Source organism: Acomys minous, assembly GCF_964271855.1.
Source record: "Acomys minous genome assembly, chromosome: 13".
In the NCBI taxonomy this organism is placed as follows: Eukaryota; Metazoa; Chordata; class Mammalia; order Rodentia; family Muridae; genus Acomys; species Acomys minous.
Window position 1 is genome coordinate 40,455,368 of NC_140495.1, and position 20,399 is coordinate 40,475,766.

At 44.2% G+C, this 20,399-nt stretch overlaps 1 protein-coding gene across 8 annotated transcripts in view; it reads right to left on the reverse strand.

Annotated features, from left to right (window-relative positions):
* MYO6 (myosin VI) overlaps positions 1–20,399 on the reverse strand; it is a 132,668-nt gene that overhangs the window by 84,216 nt on the left and 28,053 nt on the right. For 7 of the 8 annotated variants that reach the window (XM_084752261.1, XM_084752257.1, XM_084752264.1 and 4 more), the window contains exon 2: positions 909–1,050. In XM_084752261.1, coding sequence (XP_084608387.1) covers positions 909–1,025 — 117 coding nt within the window. In that variant the 5' untranslated portion in view covers positions 1,026–1,050. Of the gene's footprint in view, positions 1–908; positions 1,051–15,260; positions 15,280–20,399 lie in introns of those variants that run through there. The other variant, XM_084752259.1, reaches the window with a different exon arrangement.

A 20,399-nucleotide genomic window follows, 5' to 3' on the forward strand; every position in this document is an offset into this window, starting at 1 on the left:
AATGGGATTATTTGCTAAGCTTAAAACCGTGAGGCTATGGTACCAAAAAAAAAAAGGACCCAACCTTGGAAAGACTGAAAGAAAGACGCACACGTACAATGGAGGCCCTGGCTATAAGCAAGTCACACTCACGGTCCCTTTCCTCCAACCTCCACTTAGGAATCCTGACTAGTCATCTAAGATTTTTTTTTTTAAGGAAGTAAATAATGTATGTACAGAACTAAAGCATGTTTTACATTATTATCATAAAAATAATATCTGGGAGGTTTGAGACTCAATTATCTTTACATAATAGAAATGTATTTACCCAAAACCCACACTATAGAAGTTTAAGTAAATGAGTTAGTTTAAACAGATAAACAAAATGGAAAAGGAGAAATGACAAAACTGCTGAAGCTCCCAAGCGGAACGTGACATCATAGCAAAGTTCACATTGTCCATGGTTACTCTGTAACACATTGACTACATCACTGCTACACCATTGACTCTAATAGTGTAGCATATGGAATAAAAATGCTGCCTCTGATTATTTTATCACACAACTAAGAATGCTAGGTTTCTGATGATCGCAGGATCCTATTTCCTCACAGTACACACTTCCCATTGAATCAAGGAAGTCAGCTCAAAACTCCATTTACATTTCCAGACATTTGTTTCCTCCACTATAGCAGGAATATTTTCACCTTTCTTGAGGGAAGTGTGTGTGTGTGTGTGTGTGTGTGTGTGTGTGTGTGTCTGTCTGTCTGTCTGTCTGTCTGTCTGTCTGTCTGCCTGTATCTGTTTGTCTGTATGTGTGTGTGTCTGTCTGTGTGTGTGTGTGTGTGTGTGTGTGTGTGTGTGTGTGTGTGTGTGCGTGTGTGTGTGTGTTTGAAAGAGATCACATTTTGAAATCTCTCTGAGAAACTTACCTTGCCTTTTTGGTTCAAGGGTTCGATTGTTAAGCTGTCAGGGCCGATATCCACAATATTGCCCATCTGAAACCCATCTGTGGGGTGGGGGGCCCAAACGGGCTTTCCGTCTTCCATTTTGAAGGAGGTTATCCACTATCTCCTGTTCAAAGGGAGAATTAAAGCAACATGAATAATAGTGGAAATATTTCTTAAATGTGTCTTTTTTACACGTGCACATACAAATCTCAAGTCATAAAGACACCGGCTACAGGTGACCTCCGCCTTCTCCCTCCCATCCTGCTACCTCTTGCCCCTCCATCCACCTTAGACAAGGAACGAAGGGGCTGCTCCACCCCCAGGTAAGTCCTGTGACCTCCCTCCTTCAGCCTGGAGTCTAGGAGGGTACAGCACGGGAACAGCAAGGCTCACAGTTCACACCTGCCCTCCGAAGGTATTTTAGAGCACTACCTCATGGAATCTGAGTTGCTCAACAGTCTTATAGGAAAAGATATTTATGGTGCACAGATAGCAGAGTGTAAAAAGAAGTCACTCTGGACATGAAGGGATGAGGGGGACAAGGCTTCCTGTGGGTTCCCTGAGTCTGAGATAGCACGCCGTGTCCTCCCCAGGCTCGTTCCCACACAACTGCCCAGCAGGTTTTCATTTTCTCATTTCGCTGCTGATTTGAAACTCACAGTGAAGTGAACAAATCTACGTGTGCAAGTTAATGAGCTGGGACAGATGAATGCACCATCTAAGAGGCACCCTCCTCGGTTCACAGAACATCTCTGTCCCCCTGCAGTTCCCACGCCTCCCTTGGCTCGAGCCTCGAGTCCACTTGTCTCAGCGTTTGCCTGTTCTCAAATTTCATATAAATGAGGCCATACAGTCTGCATTCTTTGGTGTCTGGCTCCTTCATTTAAAAAGCATTTTTATATTCAGCACAGTCGGCCATACTGCTGTGTGTGGCTCTACAGGACAATGCACTGTTTACCTGTTGCCTTGCGTTTGGATGGTTTCCAGGTAGTGCCCACTGGGGACATCCCATTTTCACCTGGTCCTAAGAGGCTTCTCTCACTGCTGGCATGGAGATGTTAACATTTATAATTCTGTCTCCTGAGTGACCCATGGGCACGAGCTATCCAAAATGCTTTGTTTTAAGGAGTGTCTACGAGAATCATGTGGGATTCCATCTGCCGCCTGGTTAAACCTAGATGTTCTGCTTTCAGTGTCTCAGTGGCAACCTAATTCTTTCACCATCCACCTACATCTAAAGAGCAGGTGGTTTATGTGTCACACTGTTCATTTTGTGCACCTGAGAGCTCCATCAAAGAGGCTCATGTAGACTTTTAGATATAGCCCATCACAAGAGCCACACAGAGCCACACAGTCCAGTTGCAAGCTGCTAAGGTGTTGGTATCTCGTAGTGCGCATGGTCGTTACTCTTTCCGATGCAGCGGATACAGGATGAGCTGCCCTTTCAACATAGGAAAGGCAAGCACATGTGCATGTAATACTAAGTTAGCAAATGTGACAAAGACTCTCCACAGAGGGTGAATCGGTAACAGTGCTTTTGGCTTCTACTGCCATGTATGCATGTCTGCTTTCCCTAGATAGCCGTAGCCACTCCTGTGGCTTCGTATGCCATTTGTAAGTGAATGGTACTCAAACTTCTCTCACCATCCCAGATCTCCCACGGAACTCCCAGATGCTTTCCCGCGTACCAGAACCTAACGAGACCAACAGGACCATTGCTGTTATTATTCCGTTCTGCGTCCTGCCTTGTTCTTCCCCTCATTAGTAAAGGCAACGCCACTTGAACCGAACCACTCCTGGAGGCAGCCTCAATTCTTCTGGCTCCTTCCAAATTCCTACCACCTTGATTTTACCATCTCACTGTTGCATAGACATATCACAGCACCCGCTCTTCTGAATCTCCTCTGCTACCTTAGCTGAACGAACACTGCCTTTACCAAGGCTCCTGCAGTGCACGTACGTGCCTGCTTCTACTCCTGCCAATCCCCAGATCAGCACTAGTCCTGCTAACACATACATCTCATGGTGCCACTGCAATTCCAGCAGGGCGCAGGCCTTTTACTGCTTGCTCCTAAGAACCAGCATGATATACACGAGTTGACAGTCCCCGGGGCGTGAGTGAACTGCTCACACCATCCGGGAGAGTCAACGGAGATGGTAGATTAGAAAGAGTTAAATTCCCTCAAAACCAAGGCTTGAAACTCTGACTGCTCTAAGCAAGTTGCCTCCCTGATGGCATCTTCACCCTTATCTCTGTGGTGGGATAGGATCCCTTACCTTACAGAGTTGCTGTGGGGGTTAAGTGACATAAAACTGAGATCGCCATTCTAATAGACATTAGTCACACCTCTCCTCCCCGCCCCCCCCATCACGTCCTTTCATTAAGGCCACTAATAATCTGAAGGCAATGTTCTAAACACAAAGACAAACTGCACAGTGGACACTAGTGATCATTTAAGAATAACTATCCTTTAAAGGAATTCTGAAAACATCAAAATCACGCAGCAAAGCACAACCCTGGAAATCCAAAAACAGGATGGCAAATTGAACTGCTCAGACCGCTTTCTCAATTTAAGCCACGTAACTGCAACTTTGCAGAGAAGATGGGAAACTTTGAGGCACATATCTAACCTCGCTTCTTCACGGCAGCCCCAAATCTACAGTGAAGTGATTCTCAGAAAATCTTTCCTGGCTGCTGAGGTGCTCAGTAAGTAACGGTGCTTGCTACCAAAGCTGACAATCAAACTTCAACTCCCAGAACCCACATGGTGGAAGAAGGAATTGCAATCACAAGACAGGCTTGAAATCAGATATGCAATAAATTCTCTCAAAACTCACGAGACTAAGATGTTTTTAAACTCTACAAAAGTGGATGTGTGTATGGATACGCATGCACACATCAGTAAAAAGAGGAAGTAAGGGGCTGGAGAGCTGGCTCAGCGGTTAAGAGCACTGACTGCTCTTTCAGAGGTCCTGGGTTCAATTCCCAGCATTGGCATGGCAGCTCACAACTGTAACTCCAAGATCTGATGCCCTCATACATGCATACATGCAAGCTAAAAACCACTGCACAAAAAAAAAAAATAAAAACCTAATTAAAGAAAACCAAATGATATGCATCACACAGCCTTCACCACATCCAAGACATTACATTAGGACACTCTGAATATTCGTTCAACTCTTTTTCCTATGACATGTTTGATCAGGCTTTTCCCTCTCTTCCAACTCCATTTCCCTACCCACCAACTTCATGCTCTTTCTCTGCCTGTCAGTATGCGTAAGATGAAAAAAATGCCAAAACAAAAAGTGTACATGCACTGTGTGTATGTATGAATATAAATAAAACGGAGTGGATATGTGTGTGAGTATGTGTGTGAGTGTGTGTGTGTATGTATATATATATATATAAAGAGGGCAGGCTATTCTGTGTTCTGTGTTCTGTGTGGGCACGAGGATGCTTTTTAGTAAAGATTATATACCCTTTCCTAGCAAATATCAATTGCAAATAGCTTCTTGGTTAGGGGTGGGACCTCCCCACTTCCCCCTTCTAGCAATGGAATTTCGTCTGGCTTGAACCTATGCAGGTCTTATGGGTGCTGTCACTGTCTCTACGTAAATTTATATGTACATTAGTCCTGCTGTATCTGAAAGACATTATTTCCTTGGGGTCATTCACTGCCTCTGGCTCTTACAATGCTTCTGCCACCTCTTCTGAATAGATCCCTGAGCCTTGAGGGATTTGATGAAGACCTTCCATCTATGGCTGAGTGCTTCAAAGTCTCTCAGTCTCAGCACATTGCCCAGGTGTGGCTCTATGCCTGTTAATTACTATTTACTACAAGTAGTTTTTCTGAAGAGGGTTGAGCACTGATCTATGGGTATAGCAATATGTCATTAGAAGTCATTTTATTGCCATGTTCCTTTAGCAGAATAATAGTGCCAGGTTTTCCCCCAAGGCCCATGACCTCTCTAATCTCAGGTTCTTGGTCACTTTACCAGTGTCAGATATGGATTTTATCTTACAGATAGCGCCTTAGATGCCATCTAAAAGTGGTTGGTTACCCCCATAACATGTGTGCCACTACTGCACCAGTATATCTTGAAAGCAGGTCACTGTCGTGGGTCACAAGGTTTGTAACTAGGTGATATTGACGATTACCTTTCTCCTCTGGTAGCATGCAAAGTACCTTTCAGAACTATGAATGCTAGTCAGTATGAGTGAAATGAATGTTTTAGCTCATGACTATGCCAAGTGGCTATTGTCCCTTTTTATAAGAAATTGAGGTTTGGAGGTTTAGGCCATTTGTGCAGACAGAACTAATTGAAAAAGATATACACAAAGGGCCACTGGATACCGACTGACTGTTCTAGTTTGCTTTCTATTACTGTGATTAAATACTCTGACCAAAAGCAGCTTGGGGAGGACAGGCTTTATTTGACTTATACTACCAGGTCACAATCTATCATTAAGCGAATCAGGGCAGGAATCCAAGCAGGAACAGAGGCAGGAACCGCAGAAGAATGCTACTTATTGGCTGGTTACTTCTCAGTCAGCATTCTGCCCAGGGGTGGTACTGCGCACAGTGGTCTAAGCCCCTCCTCGTCAGTTAGCAATGTAGGCAATGCCGCACGGACTTGCCCACGGGCCAACCCGAGTAAGGCAACTCTTCAGTTGAGGCTCTTCTTCTCCAGTGACTCTAAGTTTGTTAACTTGACAGCTGACAGTGACCCAAATCCATCTCTTAATCACTGCACCCCAAGGCTTCGCTTCGGGAAGGTTCCTGTCTGTATCAGTGGTTAATGTCCCTATCTTGAAAAAGACTTGTTTATGTAATACAACATTGTTCCCTAGTTTAATGTCCTAACAACAAACAACACACAAGTACTAAGTCAGGAAACAGTAAACTGCCTGTGAAGCACAGGAAGTCTCCTCATGTCAAGTTCCAATCCTCTGGAGGTTCTCCTCACTCCTGCCTTCTCTACCTCTGGAGGATGAATGTTCACTAAAGTCTGTCTTTTATTGACTTGCTGCACACTGAAGTTAAAAACAACATTGACCCTCTCTTCCTGAGCAGAACTTGGTCCTGAGTTATGGAAGAAAGTCATGCCTGGGAGTATGATGTCAGAAACAGTAACAGAACCAGACAAACTGCCAACTGGGAAGCTGATGGTGCGTGCCTTGTTTAGATGCTGAGAACACCACTCACTGACCTAAGTCCTGAGCAAGAGGGGATGTGTGCAGCCCACACTCCAGAGGGCTTGTTTAGGACCAATGGAAACTGAGGCAGCCCACCTGCTGGGAACACAAACGCTCTCCCCTGGAAATCCCTATAAAACACTCCCTCAGGCCAAAGGGTAAGACGGTCACTGGAAAACAGAGCCTGCTTTCTTCCAGCAGGCAGCCTGTTGTCAATAAAGCTCTTTCTTTCCCAGTCACTCTGACTCTGGATTCATTGACTCCATTGGGTGGCAATGGTTACACTTGTTTTTTTTTCCTTTATTCTTACATCACAATCAAGACAAAACAATCCTGTGACCTAAAAAGGTGCAGAGACCTCACGGTAAGAGCCAGCAAGGCTATCAGTTCTGTAGCACTGGGTGCCTGCTCAATACCCACTACTTCCATTCACTTCTGACCCTGCGAGCCTTGAATCACATCACACAGCATGGACCATTAGACGCCATTGTCCTGGACTGTTTAGACCTTCTGGCTGTCGAGTGGAGTTCCCAAAACACCATCACATGCTAGGATTTACTCAGGCAGCTCATATAACCCAGAGGAGAACTGATTTATACATGATGGCTTATAAAATATATATTAAAGGGGGTTGAGGAGATGGTTCAGAAGGTAAAGTGTCTGAAGGATGAGGTGAGATTGGAGTCTCAGCACCCACAGAAAAGCTTGGTATGGAGGTCCACATGTGTGACCCCAGCTCTGGGGTTGGGGGATGATGGAAGTGGGCAGGTCCCTGGAGCTCACTGGTCAGTCAGTGTTACATAGCTGGAGAATCCTAGGTTCAATGGCAGATTCTGTCACTAACCGATCATCAAAAATGAAAGTGAAGCGTGATGGAGGAAGATACCTGGGGTTGCCCTCTGACCAGCACATGAACACACATGGACAAGCACACCCGAATACACACAGATACCAAGCCAGACGGGCAGAGAATAGGCATCCAGATAAAATGGCGCATTACATGGGCCTTTATGGAGCCTTAACATCAGCATGACTGCAGCAAGACTGTCAACCAAAATTAGACTGAAAGTGTGGCCCAAAGCTAACAGACTCTGGAGAAACTCAGCAAGGCCAGCTTGCTGCAGCAGGCGTCCTGTGCAACATTCCTCCTTGCAGAACACTGGGAAGAACATGCTAGAATGAGTTGTGTCTTACCACTGTACGCAGAAAAGAGCCTCTGTTGCCTACCTTGGAGAAGAGAAATTCTAGCTCCTATTGTCTATACCAAATATAAAATACAAAGAGTACATATGTGCAAGTAACATGAATATGTCTATATCCTATGTCACAGCATCACAAATACATTCAGATACTGTACAAAGTGAGGAACTTAAACTATCTTTCCAAACGTCTATCTGGAGGCTATTTTAATTATTTATAACTCCATTGTGTAATAGGTATTGAAACAATATCTATTAAGCGAGGTCAAAAACTGCAAATTTGGTTTTAAAAATAATGAAATATTCCTCAAGCTCTCCTGACACTATATACGCATTAACATAGATGGATGCCCACATATTCAAGCTTCTAGTACTAAAACCAAATCCTTCTTAGAGGTCATCCTAAGACCCCATCTCTTCATTCACCCCACTTATCCTATCCCCTCCCAGTGACAAAGGGAAACCCCAATCAATAAGAGCCCACCTCATGCAATCGCACACTCTCCCTTCTCTTCTTTCTCCCTTCTTTCTCCTCCTTTTCTCTTGCCCAACATCATATGATCAACTTTCCCCTGTTTTACTATCTGGCTGTTCTATAATCCTATACCACTGTTCCTATTTTCTCACTTCTCAGCTTCTCTTAAACCCATTCCTGTCTGATGTGCATTTTCAACCCCTCACGATGACCAATGACTAAACCACATGGGCAAGTTTCAGTCTTCCTGTTTGTGAATATGAAGCATTACCTGACCAGTTGAAAGTCTGCTCCTTGGAGCAGGTTATCACTTAGTTGATTTTTTGGGTTTTATTCCTACTCTACTTCAACTCCTTTATTATCTCCTTGAGCCAAAAATCTCCCTTCATTCCTTATCTGTTCCTCCAATTTTGCTCTTTCAAGTTAGATATCATTAGGATTGAAATCTTGTGATTTTTTTTCTCCATCCACTTTCATTTTCTTGCTTTAAATATCTCATCTAGTCTTAAAATCTTGAACCTTCTGACCAATAGTGGCAATCTACTAATTGTAGCTAGGGAGATGGCTCAGCAGTTAAGAGCACTTGCTGTTCTCACAGAAGACACAGGTTCCATTCCCAGCACCCAAACTCCAGTTCCAAAATATCCACTGTCCTCTTCTGACCTCTGAGTCCTAATACTTACATTTAATACATACATAAACTCACTTTGTAGACCAGGTTGGCCTCGAACTCACCGTGATCTGCCTGCCTCTGCCTCCTGAGTACTGCGATTAAAGTGTGCGCCACTACACCTGGCTAAAAATCCTTTTTAACACATGACTAATGCTCAAGTTTCTAGCCCAAACAGAGTCCTCCCCCTGTGAGTACGCAGACTGCTCTACAACACTACTAGACGACAGCCATCTCTAACCTACCCCCACCCTACACTCTGACTCCTAGAACAGCCATCGCTAACCCACCCTGCACCCTACACCCTGACTCCTAGAACAGCCATCGCTAACCCACCCCACCCTACACCCTGACTCCTAGAACAGCCATCTCTAACCCACCCCACCCTACACCCTGACTCCTAGAACAGCCATCGCTAACCCTTCCTATCCTACACCACGAGTCCTATCTTCCTTTGAGCCTGCCCACAGTGCTACTCACATAAAAGCCTAACCCTGCTGTGGCCCACAAGCCTCTTGCACATAACTCCGCTTGGTCCCAGCCCTTCTGACATTCACTGCTTCTGCTCTCACTAGGGTTCACCCATGATGGCTCCTTGCTGCTCCCTGAACGCACAGCAGTGCATCCACTCTAGAGCTCTACAGAAAGCTGCCCTATGCCATAGGTACCAACATACTTTGCTCCCTTATCGTCTCCATATCTTTGTAAAGGATTATAACACTCCAGCAAAGACCCACAGTTGTTGGCTGACACTAACGAGCATCCTCAAAACAATGAAGACTTGCATTTGCAGTAAAGGCATTTGCTGCCACGCCTGACCTCCTGAGTTCAACCCCTGAGACCTCCATTGTAGGAGAGAAAGATGTCCTCTGACCTCCACACGTGCGCCATGGCACATGTGCACCTCCTGTGCCCTACACACAAATAATGAATAAATGTAATTAAATATTTACAAAAGAGAGAAACCTTGATGATAAGATCCAAGAAGCTACTGAAGGAAGAAAGGAGAACCCTGCCCTGTTTTCAGCAGGCTAGTTGAAGCCGCAGAGAGTAAAGCTGACCTAGGCCGGCCGCCCTCTGCTATGTATCTCCAACTGGGGGACAAGCAAAATAAACTTAATCTCCTGGCCATTTTGGTTTTGCTGAGCCTTTCTTACATGTCAAAGACACACAGATGTGAACTTTCTGCCGACAACACTCCATTTAATTCTATAGTGTGTTCAGGAAAATTGCTTTCATGTATCTGTTATTGCATCATTCTGTCTGGCTCTAAAAGCAACATGGGGCAAAACTCAATTCACCCTCAGAAATAATGAGGCAGCAAACTCTGCAGCTTCTTACATCACTTTCAGATTATTGTAAGCTAAGTTACTATTCTTGGCGTGCTTAGTTTAAAATGCCTTGTGTATATGAATGCAAACATTTATAGGGTGAATTGTAACTCACACTGATGGCATTACATGTAGAAGCTACTGCCTTTCTGCCCAGGATCTCAGTCCTACCCAATGCACAAGCACGCACACGCACACGCGCGCGCGCGCACACACACACACACACACACACACACACACACACACACCGCTACTACTACCTCTTGAAACAGGTTTTCAAGGTCTTTATCTTAGCCATATCTAACTAAGATGCAGATACTGAAGACATAACTGTAAAAAACTGGGGCTGTAGAATCAAAAAGTGGTTATGTTCTTGCTTCCTGATCAGCACTCATAGAAAATGTATCCCATGAGCAGGTGCTCCTAAAACATTTCACTCTGTCATAAACATAATTTAGGTTCTGGTTTCTTTTACAATTCAGTTAACTTATCTATGTCTTTTTCTGTCTGATGGTTAATTTTACCTGTCAACTCACCCAGTGCATAGTCACCTGGGAAACACGGTCTTAATGAGGAATTACTTAGACCATTTTAGCCTGTGTGCATGTCCGTAGGAAACTGTCTTGATTGTTAACTGAAGTGGAAAAACCCACCAGGAGTGAGGGTGGGACCGTACACTGTGCCCTGGACTGCAGAGGAATAAAAAGCCAGCTGAGAGGCAGGCAAGCACGTGTTTATTCTCTCTGTTCTTGACTGTGGGTGTGATGTGACCCTTCAAGTTCCTGCCTTGACATCCCTGAAATAACGGACAATAATCTGGAATTGGCAGCCAAATAAATCCTTTCTTCCCAAGTTGCTTTTGGTCAGGGCAACTCATCACAGCAATACAAGTGGAGCTAGGGTGTGACTGTGTACCTGCCTGCCTGTAACAGAGGGAAAGGAGACAGGCACAAACCAATGGCATGCGCAGCAGGCTTTCACCCTGCCTGGGCTTCAGATACAGCTCCTTTACAGGAGTTCTGAATACAAAATACAGAAGAAGAGGGGAAAGGCTTTTTAGGTGATTTCTTCACCCAAGGGTAAGGGATTGTTCCAAAATGGAAATAGGAGAAGTGAGGAGAAAACCAGAAGGCTTAAGTATATCAGGGGTCTAAGTCATAATAAGGTTTATAAAAGAAAAATCTTTAAAAAGATGGTAAATGTGTGTATAGTATCAGGGTGAGTATATGTGTATACACGTGTGTGTGAGTATATGTGTATGATTAATTTTCTGGATGCTATGGTTAGATACTGCTGGATTTTTATTTAACCAGTTACTATGCTCCAAACATTAGGGGGAACTATAAAAAGAAAGCAGCAGTATCCCAGAAACTCCAAGTTAACTTTTAATTTTACCCTTTAGAGTCTTCAACACTAGAGATAAAATATAGACCGACAGCCTCAGCCCTGAGGGATAATGCTTGGACCTGCCACCTGAGAGGACGAAGGAAGACAAGAAGGGGTTTTAAAGAGCTGATCAGGGCACTAGGGAAGAACTGCGTCGAGTAGACTTCAATAAAAACAGTGCTTCCTGTCTTCTACAAAGAGGGAATCCACCTATGTGAGGATTATCCCACCCACATCTCTGAAAATGGCAGTGTTGAGTGGGCCCACAGTTAAACATAAGCCTCTTCCACAGAAGCAGGCCACCCACAGAGGTACAGACCGACTGAACATGCCTGGTACACAAGAGAGCTAAGACACTTGTAAAAACAGGTTCATTAAAAAAAAAATGACAGACATTAACTGTTTAGTTCTTGTCATTTATACCTTAGTGAATTAAGAAGAAAGAAAGAGAGAGAAAGAAAGAAAGAAAATACTGTGACATCCACAATTCAAAAGGCTTTAAAGCCTATTTGTTCTCTCTTCATGATGACCCAGGAAGTAGAATCAGCCACCATATTCCCATAACCTAGCGTAAAAGACAGGCACATTGGGGGGAGGAGGTGGCAGATAATAAGACTCAGCGATGTTTGCTGACATCTGTTCAGGGTATACAGACAGAGTGAATGCCGTAGATTATTCGCTACATTAAAAGCTCTGTCAGATAGCAAACTGTCTCTGTCATCTTCTCATTTGGAAAGCTGCTAACCTGCACTCCCGGCATACTCAGATAATCAATTTTATTCCTTCTCAAGTCTCTGATGAGGTTGAAGAACAGATAGCTTAGTTTTTACAATTAAGCTTAGTTGATTCGGGGTTAAGATGTGTTTAGGTCTAGATAGATGTTTTAAATTGACACTGATGAGATATGATAGATATTGATTTACATTCAGAATTTTAGACGCACCAAGATAGGAAAGATGCTTTCTTCAAGGCTGTCAAATACGAATAGCCAAAACACTAAGAATGTAACATTTATACAATTCATGGTTGTATCATGGTTCTTCTTGCTATAGGTAGTTTATTGTATATATATGTAATAACATAAATGTATATGTAAAATATAGCAAATGTTTAGTTTTTAAAAATCAAAAAGAAAAAAAGCCCTGCCCACAGCCTCAAGATCATCTTAGAGACAAGGCTGTTCATAGCTGCAAACTTTAAAAGACTTTGAAGGAACTGGGGAGAAGGCTCTGTAGTCAGAAGCAGGCACTGCTCCTGCAGAGCGCCTGATTCTGTTCCCAGCACTCACATCAGTGGCTGGACACCAGCCACCTGACACTCCCGCTCCAGGGACTCTGATGTCCTCTTCTGGACTCCCTGGGCACCTGCACACATGTAGCATACACATACACACTTTTTAATAGTTTAAAAATCTTCCTCAAACAAGAAAAGTTAAGTTCTTAAATACAAAGATAAGTCTTGTTTATAAATATAAGAAGATCCGCTTAAGGTTTTTATTCTTTGGCATTGTTGGTATAACATATGCTCAATTACTACACCTCAAATTCCTTTTTGGAACTGATTTTTGTGTTCTGCCACATTCTCAGTATGGGACCATCGGTATTCCTTTTAATAGCCCAAGGGATCTCTCAACATTTAGAAACTGGACCACAAATGCTACTCCTAGGTTGTTTAACCATTTTCCCTAATTTTATTTGGGCCCCTACAAAGGTATTATCTGTCACAAATCAGAAGAGAACGATGCTCCATTTCCCTTAAGGGAGGGTGGGTAGGTTTTTGCTTGCTTTCTTGGGAGATAGATGTTTATTTTCATTGGGTGTCGGCTATAAGTTATTATTGGTCTTATTTAGAGGGATCTCACTCTTAACCTCCAAAGTTAAAATGATGAGGGAAGCTGTACTTCAAGGCCTAATGGTAGTGGACATGACAGCGGCAATACCAGGGGAACATGCCTGAAGCTCAGAGAGAAATGATGTTTGAAGGTCGACACATTCAGATAGAAATTGTGAGACAAGCTCTCTGTGCTACAGTGATCCCAGCCAGTTCCTATTGGGGAATCGGATGCTCCTTTCCAGCCACCAGGCAGGTCAGGAGGAGCCCCCTTCGAGGAGGGGCCACGTTCCTCATCAGAAGATGGTCACCATCCCTCAGCTCCACAGAAGAACCCGAAGAACTGAGTCCAAGGTAGGGTGGGAGGGGGAAGGGCAGGGGGGAACTTACACAAAACCCTGCAGAATTAACGAAGAGGACAGCTGGAATTCAGCTACCAGTGAGGGCCACTGGCACATGGGCAGACAGGCACCCACGGCTTGTTACAATGCTAAAACAGCTGTGCATGGAGAGTCCACACGTGCTTGGCATGTGATGTTGTATGTAGGACTACATGTAACAGATCCCCTTGTTATGGAGTACCATTCCGTCCAACAACCATAGGGGATCCATGAAATCAGGAAGTGAACAAACCTCATAGATCTGGGGGAGCTGAAACTTACAAGACCCACAAAGGCCTCCTCCTGAGGTTACAAAAGCAGAGGTGAGCTGCTGGGGGAGGAGACTGGGAGGAGGGGCTCTCATACCTGCCCAGCTTCCAGCAAGCCATACAGGAGTTGCAGCTTTGTGACCTGTCACCGGTGCTGACATGGGCTTTCTGGTGATGTAGCTGTGTGTTAAGCTGCCCATGCTCCTGTAAACCCTCACATATCCTCCTGAAACTAACCCATTAATTCACTAGGTTGGATTTGGGTAGAATGACTACTTTTGTCTGCCAGAAGTTCCCTATCTGGGATTAGTAGAGTGTGTGTGTGTGTGTGTGTGTGTGTGTGTGTGTGTGTGTGTGTGTGTGTGTGTGTCCTGTCTCCCCAGGAAAAGTTTCACATAACACCCACACTATGCAAATGACTCAAATAGCACCAATCCTTTCTAGAGGGTCCTGCTTAACCGCTAAACCTTCTCCCCTCTGGCTTCCTACCTCCAAAGTGTGTTGTTTTCCTACGAAACTGTCTCTGCTTCTGTTGCAATTGTGTCTCAGATCAGGTCTCCACTCCAGGACACTTGCACCTGGAGCCTCTCTGAAGCTTGGTGTCAGCTAATGAATGGATTAGAACATTCCTTTAAGGGGTGTGGAGAGAAAGCACAGTTCACAGTGTGTTTGCAGAGGACTCAAATGGGCAACTCAACCAACTGGAACTCCAGTTTCAGGAAGATTTGCTGCCCCTGTCCTCAGAGGGCACCTGCACTAATATGTGCATATCCATAGCAAGACACAGACCCCACCTCACCATACACACCCACACACAGAGACCACCCCACACACACATACACACACCACACCACCCCACACACACACTGCCATACACACACATACACAATTTAAAAATAAACCAAAAGTTAAATATCCTTCAAATCAGATTCATTGCTTGCTATTCAGCACAGCATTTCATATTAATGTGCTGAAATGAAAAACTTGAGGAAATAAACATAATAGGAGATTCTAAAACCAGATAAATACAAAGTTGAAGCAAACATTCGGTAAGGTGTTAGGCCTTGCTTTATCTCCACTCCTAAGCCAAGTGAACCAAGCACTGTAATAGGAATTTCCAGGAGTGGAATAATCTGCCTGGACGTCTGACTTCTTTAAAACAAAACCTGACCCAAACACGATGTGTATACCGTTACAATCCTCCATACCAGTCAGAGCTTATGAAACCACGGTGGTTTCATCAAATCGCAAAACTGTTGAGATAGTAATTCCTTCAAAACAGAAGTCATCACAATAAAATATACAAACTGCTTATATGATCCAAAGTTGCTTCTGCCTTCCAGCTCACAAACATTCAGCAGGTGAAACAGAAAGCCGCATAAAGGATGGAAGAGCTCCCCAAACACGGTCAGAAGCCAGGGGCCTGCTTGCCTGTTTTCTTGGGCCCAGCCACAGTGAAACTTCCGTGGCCGTGCTATGGCGCATGGCCTTTACTTCCAGCCGCTGGCACGGCTGCGCACCAGTCCCCTGAAAGCCGCTCCCTCGCACTCACACCTCTCGCTCTAACCTGAGCCCTTGTGTTGCCAAGCGTACTTACAGCTCCTAGTTAGAGGGGAGCTAAACTCCAGCGCTGAATCAGAGCCTTTAAAGGCTCAGTTACAGTTTCACATCGACTCATTCGTAGATTGTATTTACACAATGATTCCTCGGCAATTAAAATTCGACTCAGCTCCAGTTTGGCCTCAATTCACAGGGCTTGCCACCCTGGAATAGACTGTCAGAACTGCTAAGTAACTCTTTCTAAAGGAAGACTTTTTTCCCCATCTGATGCTGGAGCCTGCTTTGTTTCTGCAATTTATTCGCAGCAGTGTTCCCAGCAACAACTACCATACAAGAACTATTCGTGCTAATGGTGTCTTTTAAAGCCACATCATTATACTAGTTTTGTGTTAAGTTAATAAAATGACTTTTTTTTTTTAATCCAAGGGTAGCTTTCTTTAAAGCTTGTCTAAGCAGACACAGTGTTGCACTCTCCCTTCCTGGACGCTCTCTGGAGCTGCTGAGACCTGCCTTCACTGCTCTCTAGCCAAGTACATATTTAAGTCCTTGCATGGCCAAAAGGCTCTCTATTCTACTTCATACTTAGATGACAGACTGAACACAAATACATACATTTATTAAACATAAAGAATTTACTAGTCTGAGCTTCCTTCAGGCTTTTGAGTGCATGCTCAAGTATTTGTGGTCCATGAGTTACTATGCCTGCAATTCCATCCTTTCCATCGCCTTTGTCTCTGCCCTGAGACTATTCCTGCATTCATCCTTTGCATCACCTCTATCACAAGGCTCCATCCTTCTTATCACATTTGTCTCTGGCCTGAGACCAAGAAGCTGGAAGGATCTTGAAGGGTCCCATCTTCATCTTGTGTGTTCTCAGCTTGCACGGTTATGTAGCTCAGCAGCCATGGCTTGCCTTCACTGCGGTACACACTGTTTAGCTTTGTTTCCCCTTGGATTTTTTTTAAGACAGATCCACTACGCAGCCCAGGCTGGCCTGAGTCTTGCTGGGATTAAAGATGTGCACCCTCGTGCCTGACTCACTGCACTCCACATTCTGGGAAAGCATACCCATATGTGCTGAAGAATGGATCAATTGTCTTTCTTTTCTTTTATCTTCAATTTTCTGTTCTCTCTGAAGGTTTGATAACTCAGTGCCAGTGTTATGTGTGTATGACTTAACCCTCTTATTTTTTTTTCCTCTTTTCTATGATCCAGTTTACCTTTTTATTCTAACGTTCCTGGCAGTGTCCTCCACTTGGCTTTCTAATGTTCTATTTTATTATTTTATTCCTGTGGTCCCGCATTTCCTTTCCCTCCCTGGTCTGCTGCCTCCTGCTCGTCTGTTGCTATGCCGGTCTGCTCTCCTCGCTGGAAAGGCACCCCGCAGAACGCATGGTTCTCCACTCTGCTACTAAAGAAGCAATGAATGACTTCATGCCAGGTAACCGGGCAGGCTCGGCCCATTGCACAGAGAGGCTCCTACCTGTTACCAAGCGCGGTGCTTCCTCTTTCCACTCAGTTTCTGAGCTAAAAGTGGGTTTCGCAGAAGGGTTAGAAGAGACGCTCAAAGACATCAACAATGAAAAGGAGCATTAAGGGAAAAATGAAAGCACACATAACGCTTACAGCCATGGCAGGTCACGACTCTGAACATGCTGTAGCCAACACATAACTGAAATCCCACTCTTGCTTAATTGTATTGGTTTTGTTTCATTTTGGAAGCCATAAGTATTTTGCTATAAATAAAAGAACATTATAGAAAGTTTCAAATAAAAAAACTATAGAGAATCCCCAGCACAAGATAAAACCCAGGAAGTTAGTGCATGGCTAAAATCCCAGATTCAAGAAGCAGAGGCTAGAAAATTAGCAGTTCAAGATCACCCTGAAACCGGGCGTGGTGGCGCACGCCTTTAATCCCAGCACTTGGGAGGCAGAGGCAGGTGGATCGCTGTGAGTTCAAGGCCAGCCTGGTCTACAAAGCAAGTCCAGGACAGCCAAGGCTACACAGAGAAACCCTGTCTCTAAAACAAACAAACAAACAAGCAAGCAAGCAAATCATCCTGAGAGCAAGTTCAAGGCAAGCAAGTGATAAATGAGACCCAATGCCACAAAAAGGGGACAAGGGGGCAGGTGTTCCAAACGCCACATGCTATAATATACATTGCAGATAATGATTTGAAACTGGAACCTGTGTAGCTCGAAGGGTCCTTTTACAGTGCTCACCCTGGGGCTCTGGAGCTGGCTCAGCGAACAAAGGGTTCTTTTGCCAAGCCTGACAACATGGCCAGAACCCTCACTGCGAGAGAGGCAGGTTGTCCTCTAACCCCTACATACGGACTGCATGCCCAAAACACAGAGACACACATGAATAGTAAATCTACTGTGCAACTGTAAGAGAAAAAGTTAATCTAGTGGCTGAAGTTGTCATAATGTCAGCATAATTGTATCTATAATTAATTTCCTGCTTACTTATAACCACAAAAGGTGCCAGAACACCATGTAGCAATGATAGACTCCAACCACACTTATTGTCATCAAGGGTCCAGCCTAGCTAACAACTCTTAAAAGTTGAGACACATTTTGCCTGCAGAATTAGGCAAAAAACAAAAAACAAAACAAAAACCCTTCAGTATCAAGTAATTCACATTTGAAGAACCAAAACGAAGAGGCCTCATTAGTAAGCACCTCTCTGAGAAGCCAGGACACGTAGTGGGCAACACCTACACAAAACGTCTAAGGAATAAATGTCTACCATCTGTCTCAGCCACTCAACTGTATGGTTTTTCATTTTAACCTTTTTTAAAAGAGGTTGCATTTGAGACCCACAGCCAAACAATTAGGCAGAGCTTGGGGAATCCTGTGGAAGAGGGGGAAGAAAGATTGTAGGAGCCAGAGGGGTCAACACCTCAAAAAAAAAAAAAAAAAAAAGAAAAGAAAGAAAGAAGAAAGAAAGAAAAATGGAAGGAAAGAAAGAAACTACAGAATCAACTAATCTGGGCCCATAGAGACGCACGGAGATGGAACCATCAGCCAGAGAGCATGCACGGGACTGACCTATGCCCTCTGTCCTCTGTGCCATGTAACAGTTGTCCAGCTTGGTCTTGGTGTGGGACTCCTAACAGCGAGAGCAGGGCTGTCACTAACTCTCCTGCCTGCCTCTGGATTTCTTTCCCCTAACTGGGCTGCCTCCTCCAGCCCCGATAGGAGATGTGCATAGTCTTTCTTACTGCAATTTGATATGCCAAGGCTGGTTGATATCCATGGGAGGCCTCCCTTCTCTAAAGAGAAAGGGAGGAGGAGTGGATTAGGGGGCGGGGGAGGACAGAGGTGGAAAGGAAGGACTCGAAGGAGGGAAGGAGCGGATGTAAAGTTAATTAATTAATTAATTAATTTTTAATTATAAAAACTGATTTAATTTTTTTTATTTTAAATACTGAAAAAACATAGGTTGCATTTAACAGCTACTTGGCAGTGACCCTTTTCCTAGAAGCACATACTCACACACCTGATTGCTGACTGCGTCTAGACTTACTGGTCTGTGGACAGAAGAAACTAGCACAGATTTAAAAGGCAAGAAAAACTTTTTGGATAGGGACCTGAAGAGTAAGCAAGAGAGGAAGCTGGAGGCGCCTTAGCATCTTCCTTTTCTTCATCAGTTGGGCCCACTTGCAAAGTACACAACAGCATTATCATTTTTAGCTAAGGTATAGGTTACATGTGAAGGGCAGCATACAATACCATATTGTCCCCCTTTTGGTAGGGTGTCATTCTGCATCCAGGCTGGCCTCAAACTCATAATCCTCCTGCCTCAGTCTTCTCAGTGCTGGAATTACAGTTTTGTACCACCATAGCCATACCTGAATTTTTGTTTTTGGTGGTTTTTTATTTAATTGATAATATTTATATGTGTGTTTTGGGGGAAGGGTGTGTGAAGGTCAGAGGAAGCTTGCTCCAGTCAACAGTTGATTCTTTCCTTCTACAGTGGGGGTCCTGGGGATTGAACTCAAATCATCAGACTTGGCAGCAAGCACCTTTTACTCACTGAACCAGTCCATGGCATTTTAAACATTTATGTAACAGCATGCTTACTATATCTTTTTCTCTTTCTTCTGAAGTCTACACTCTCCCCAGCCTTAACTGTTACAAGTTATCCCACTGTGTTCTTAGTTATACAGTGTTTTTTCCACTGGAATGCACCTCAGCAGAATTGCCAGTTTCACCTCTAGTTGCTTGCAGGTATAACTTCTTCGATGTAAAGAAAGCTCACTTCTTTGTGCTTAAAACCATTAACCTGGGAAAACTCTCATATGAACCAACACAACTTGTACAGTACACTGACCTCATCCCTGCATCTATGTAAAATACTGCAGACTCGATTTTTCTCCAGCAATCCTTATTCCTGAGTCAAAGAGCCAGGCATATCCAGTGAGTAAATGGCTCCATGAGTAGGTAAAAATTTACAAATGCTTCATGAAAAGTAGAACACACAGAATAAGCCCAAATAGTTGGGGGAAAAAAAGGTGTGACTTTTAAACAGACTAAATTACAAAGTGACCCTTTGCCCCATGCACTGGGCTTTCCTCTGCCACTGAAGGGGTTAACAGGAAAGCAAGTGACTTCCTGCTGTCATGGAGCAGAGCTGGAAGCTGCTGCAGCCACCCTCACCAGCAAGTGCTCTCGCCTCCTCTCTTCTGCTCTCCTTCTCCTTTTTCTCCAACACAACTTGCCCCTCTCACTCTGCTCTGCTCCACCTGGCTGCCTCAGTGCACAGTCTGTTGGGGTTTTTTTCCAACCTGGTCCCATCCCACAGAACAGAAAGCTGCCTTCATGTTGCTTTGTGTGCAATTCTGGTTATTTCCAACTACCTTTGCCACACCACCAGCCCTTCTCATGAAAGCTCTCCAACAACTTCTCATGCCATCACACAAAAGATCATTCTGTGTAGACTTCGAAAATAAACTTTGAGGAATAAATATATACAAAAGCCAGGGGTAGGGCTCACACCTATAATCTCAGTGCTCAAGAAAGGAGGCAAGTGGATCTCTGTGAGTGTGAAGCCAGCCTGCTCTACACAGGGAGTTCCAGACAACCAGGGAAACACCACCCCATCTCAAAAAAGATAGAGAGACAGATATATAGATAGATACATAGATAGGTAGATAGATAGATAGATTAT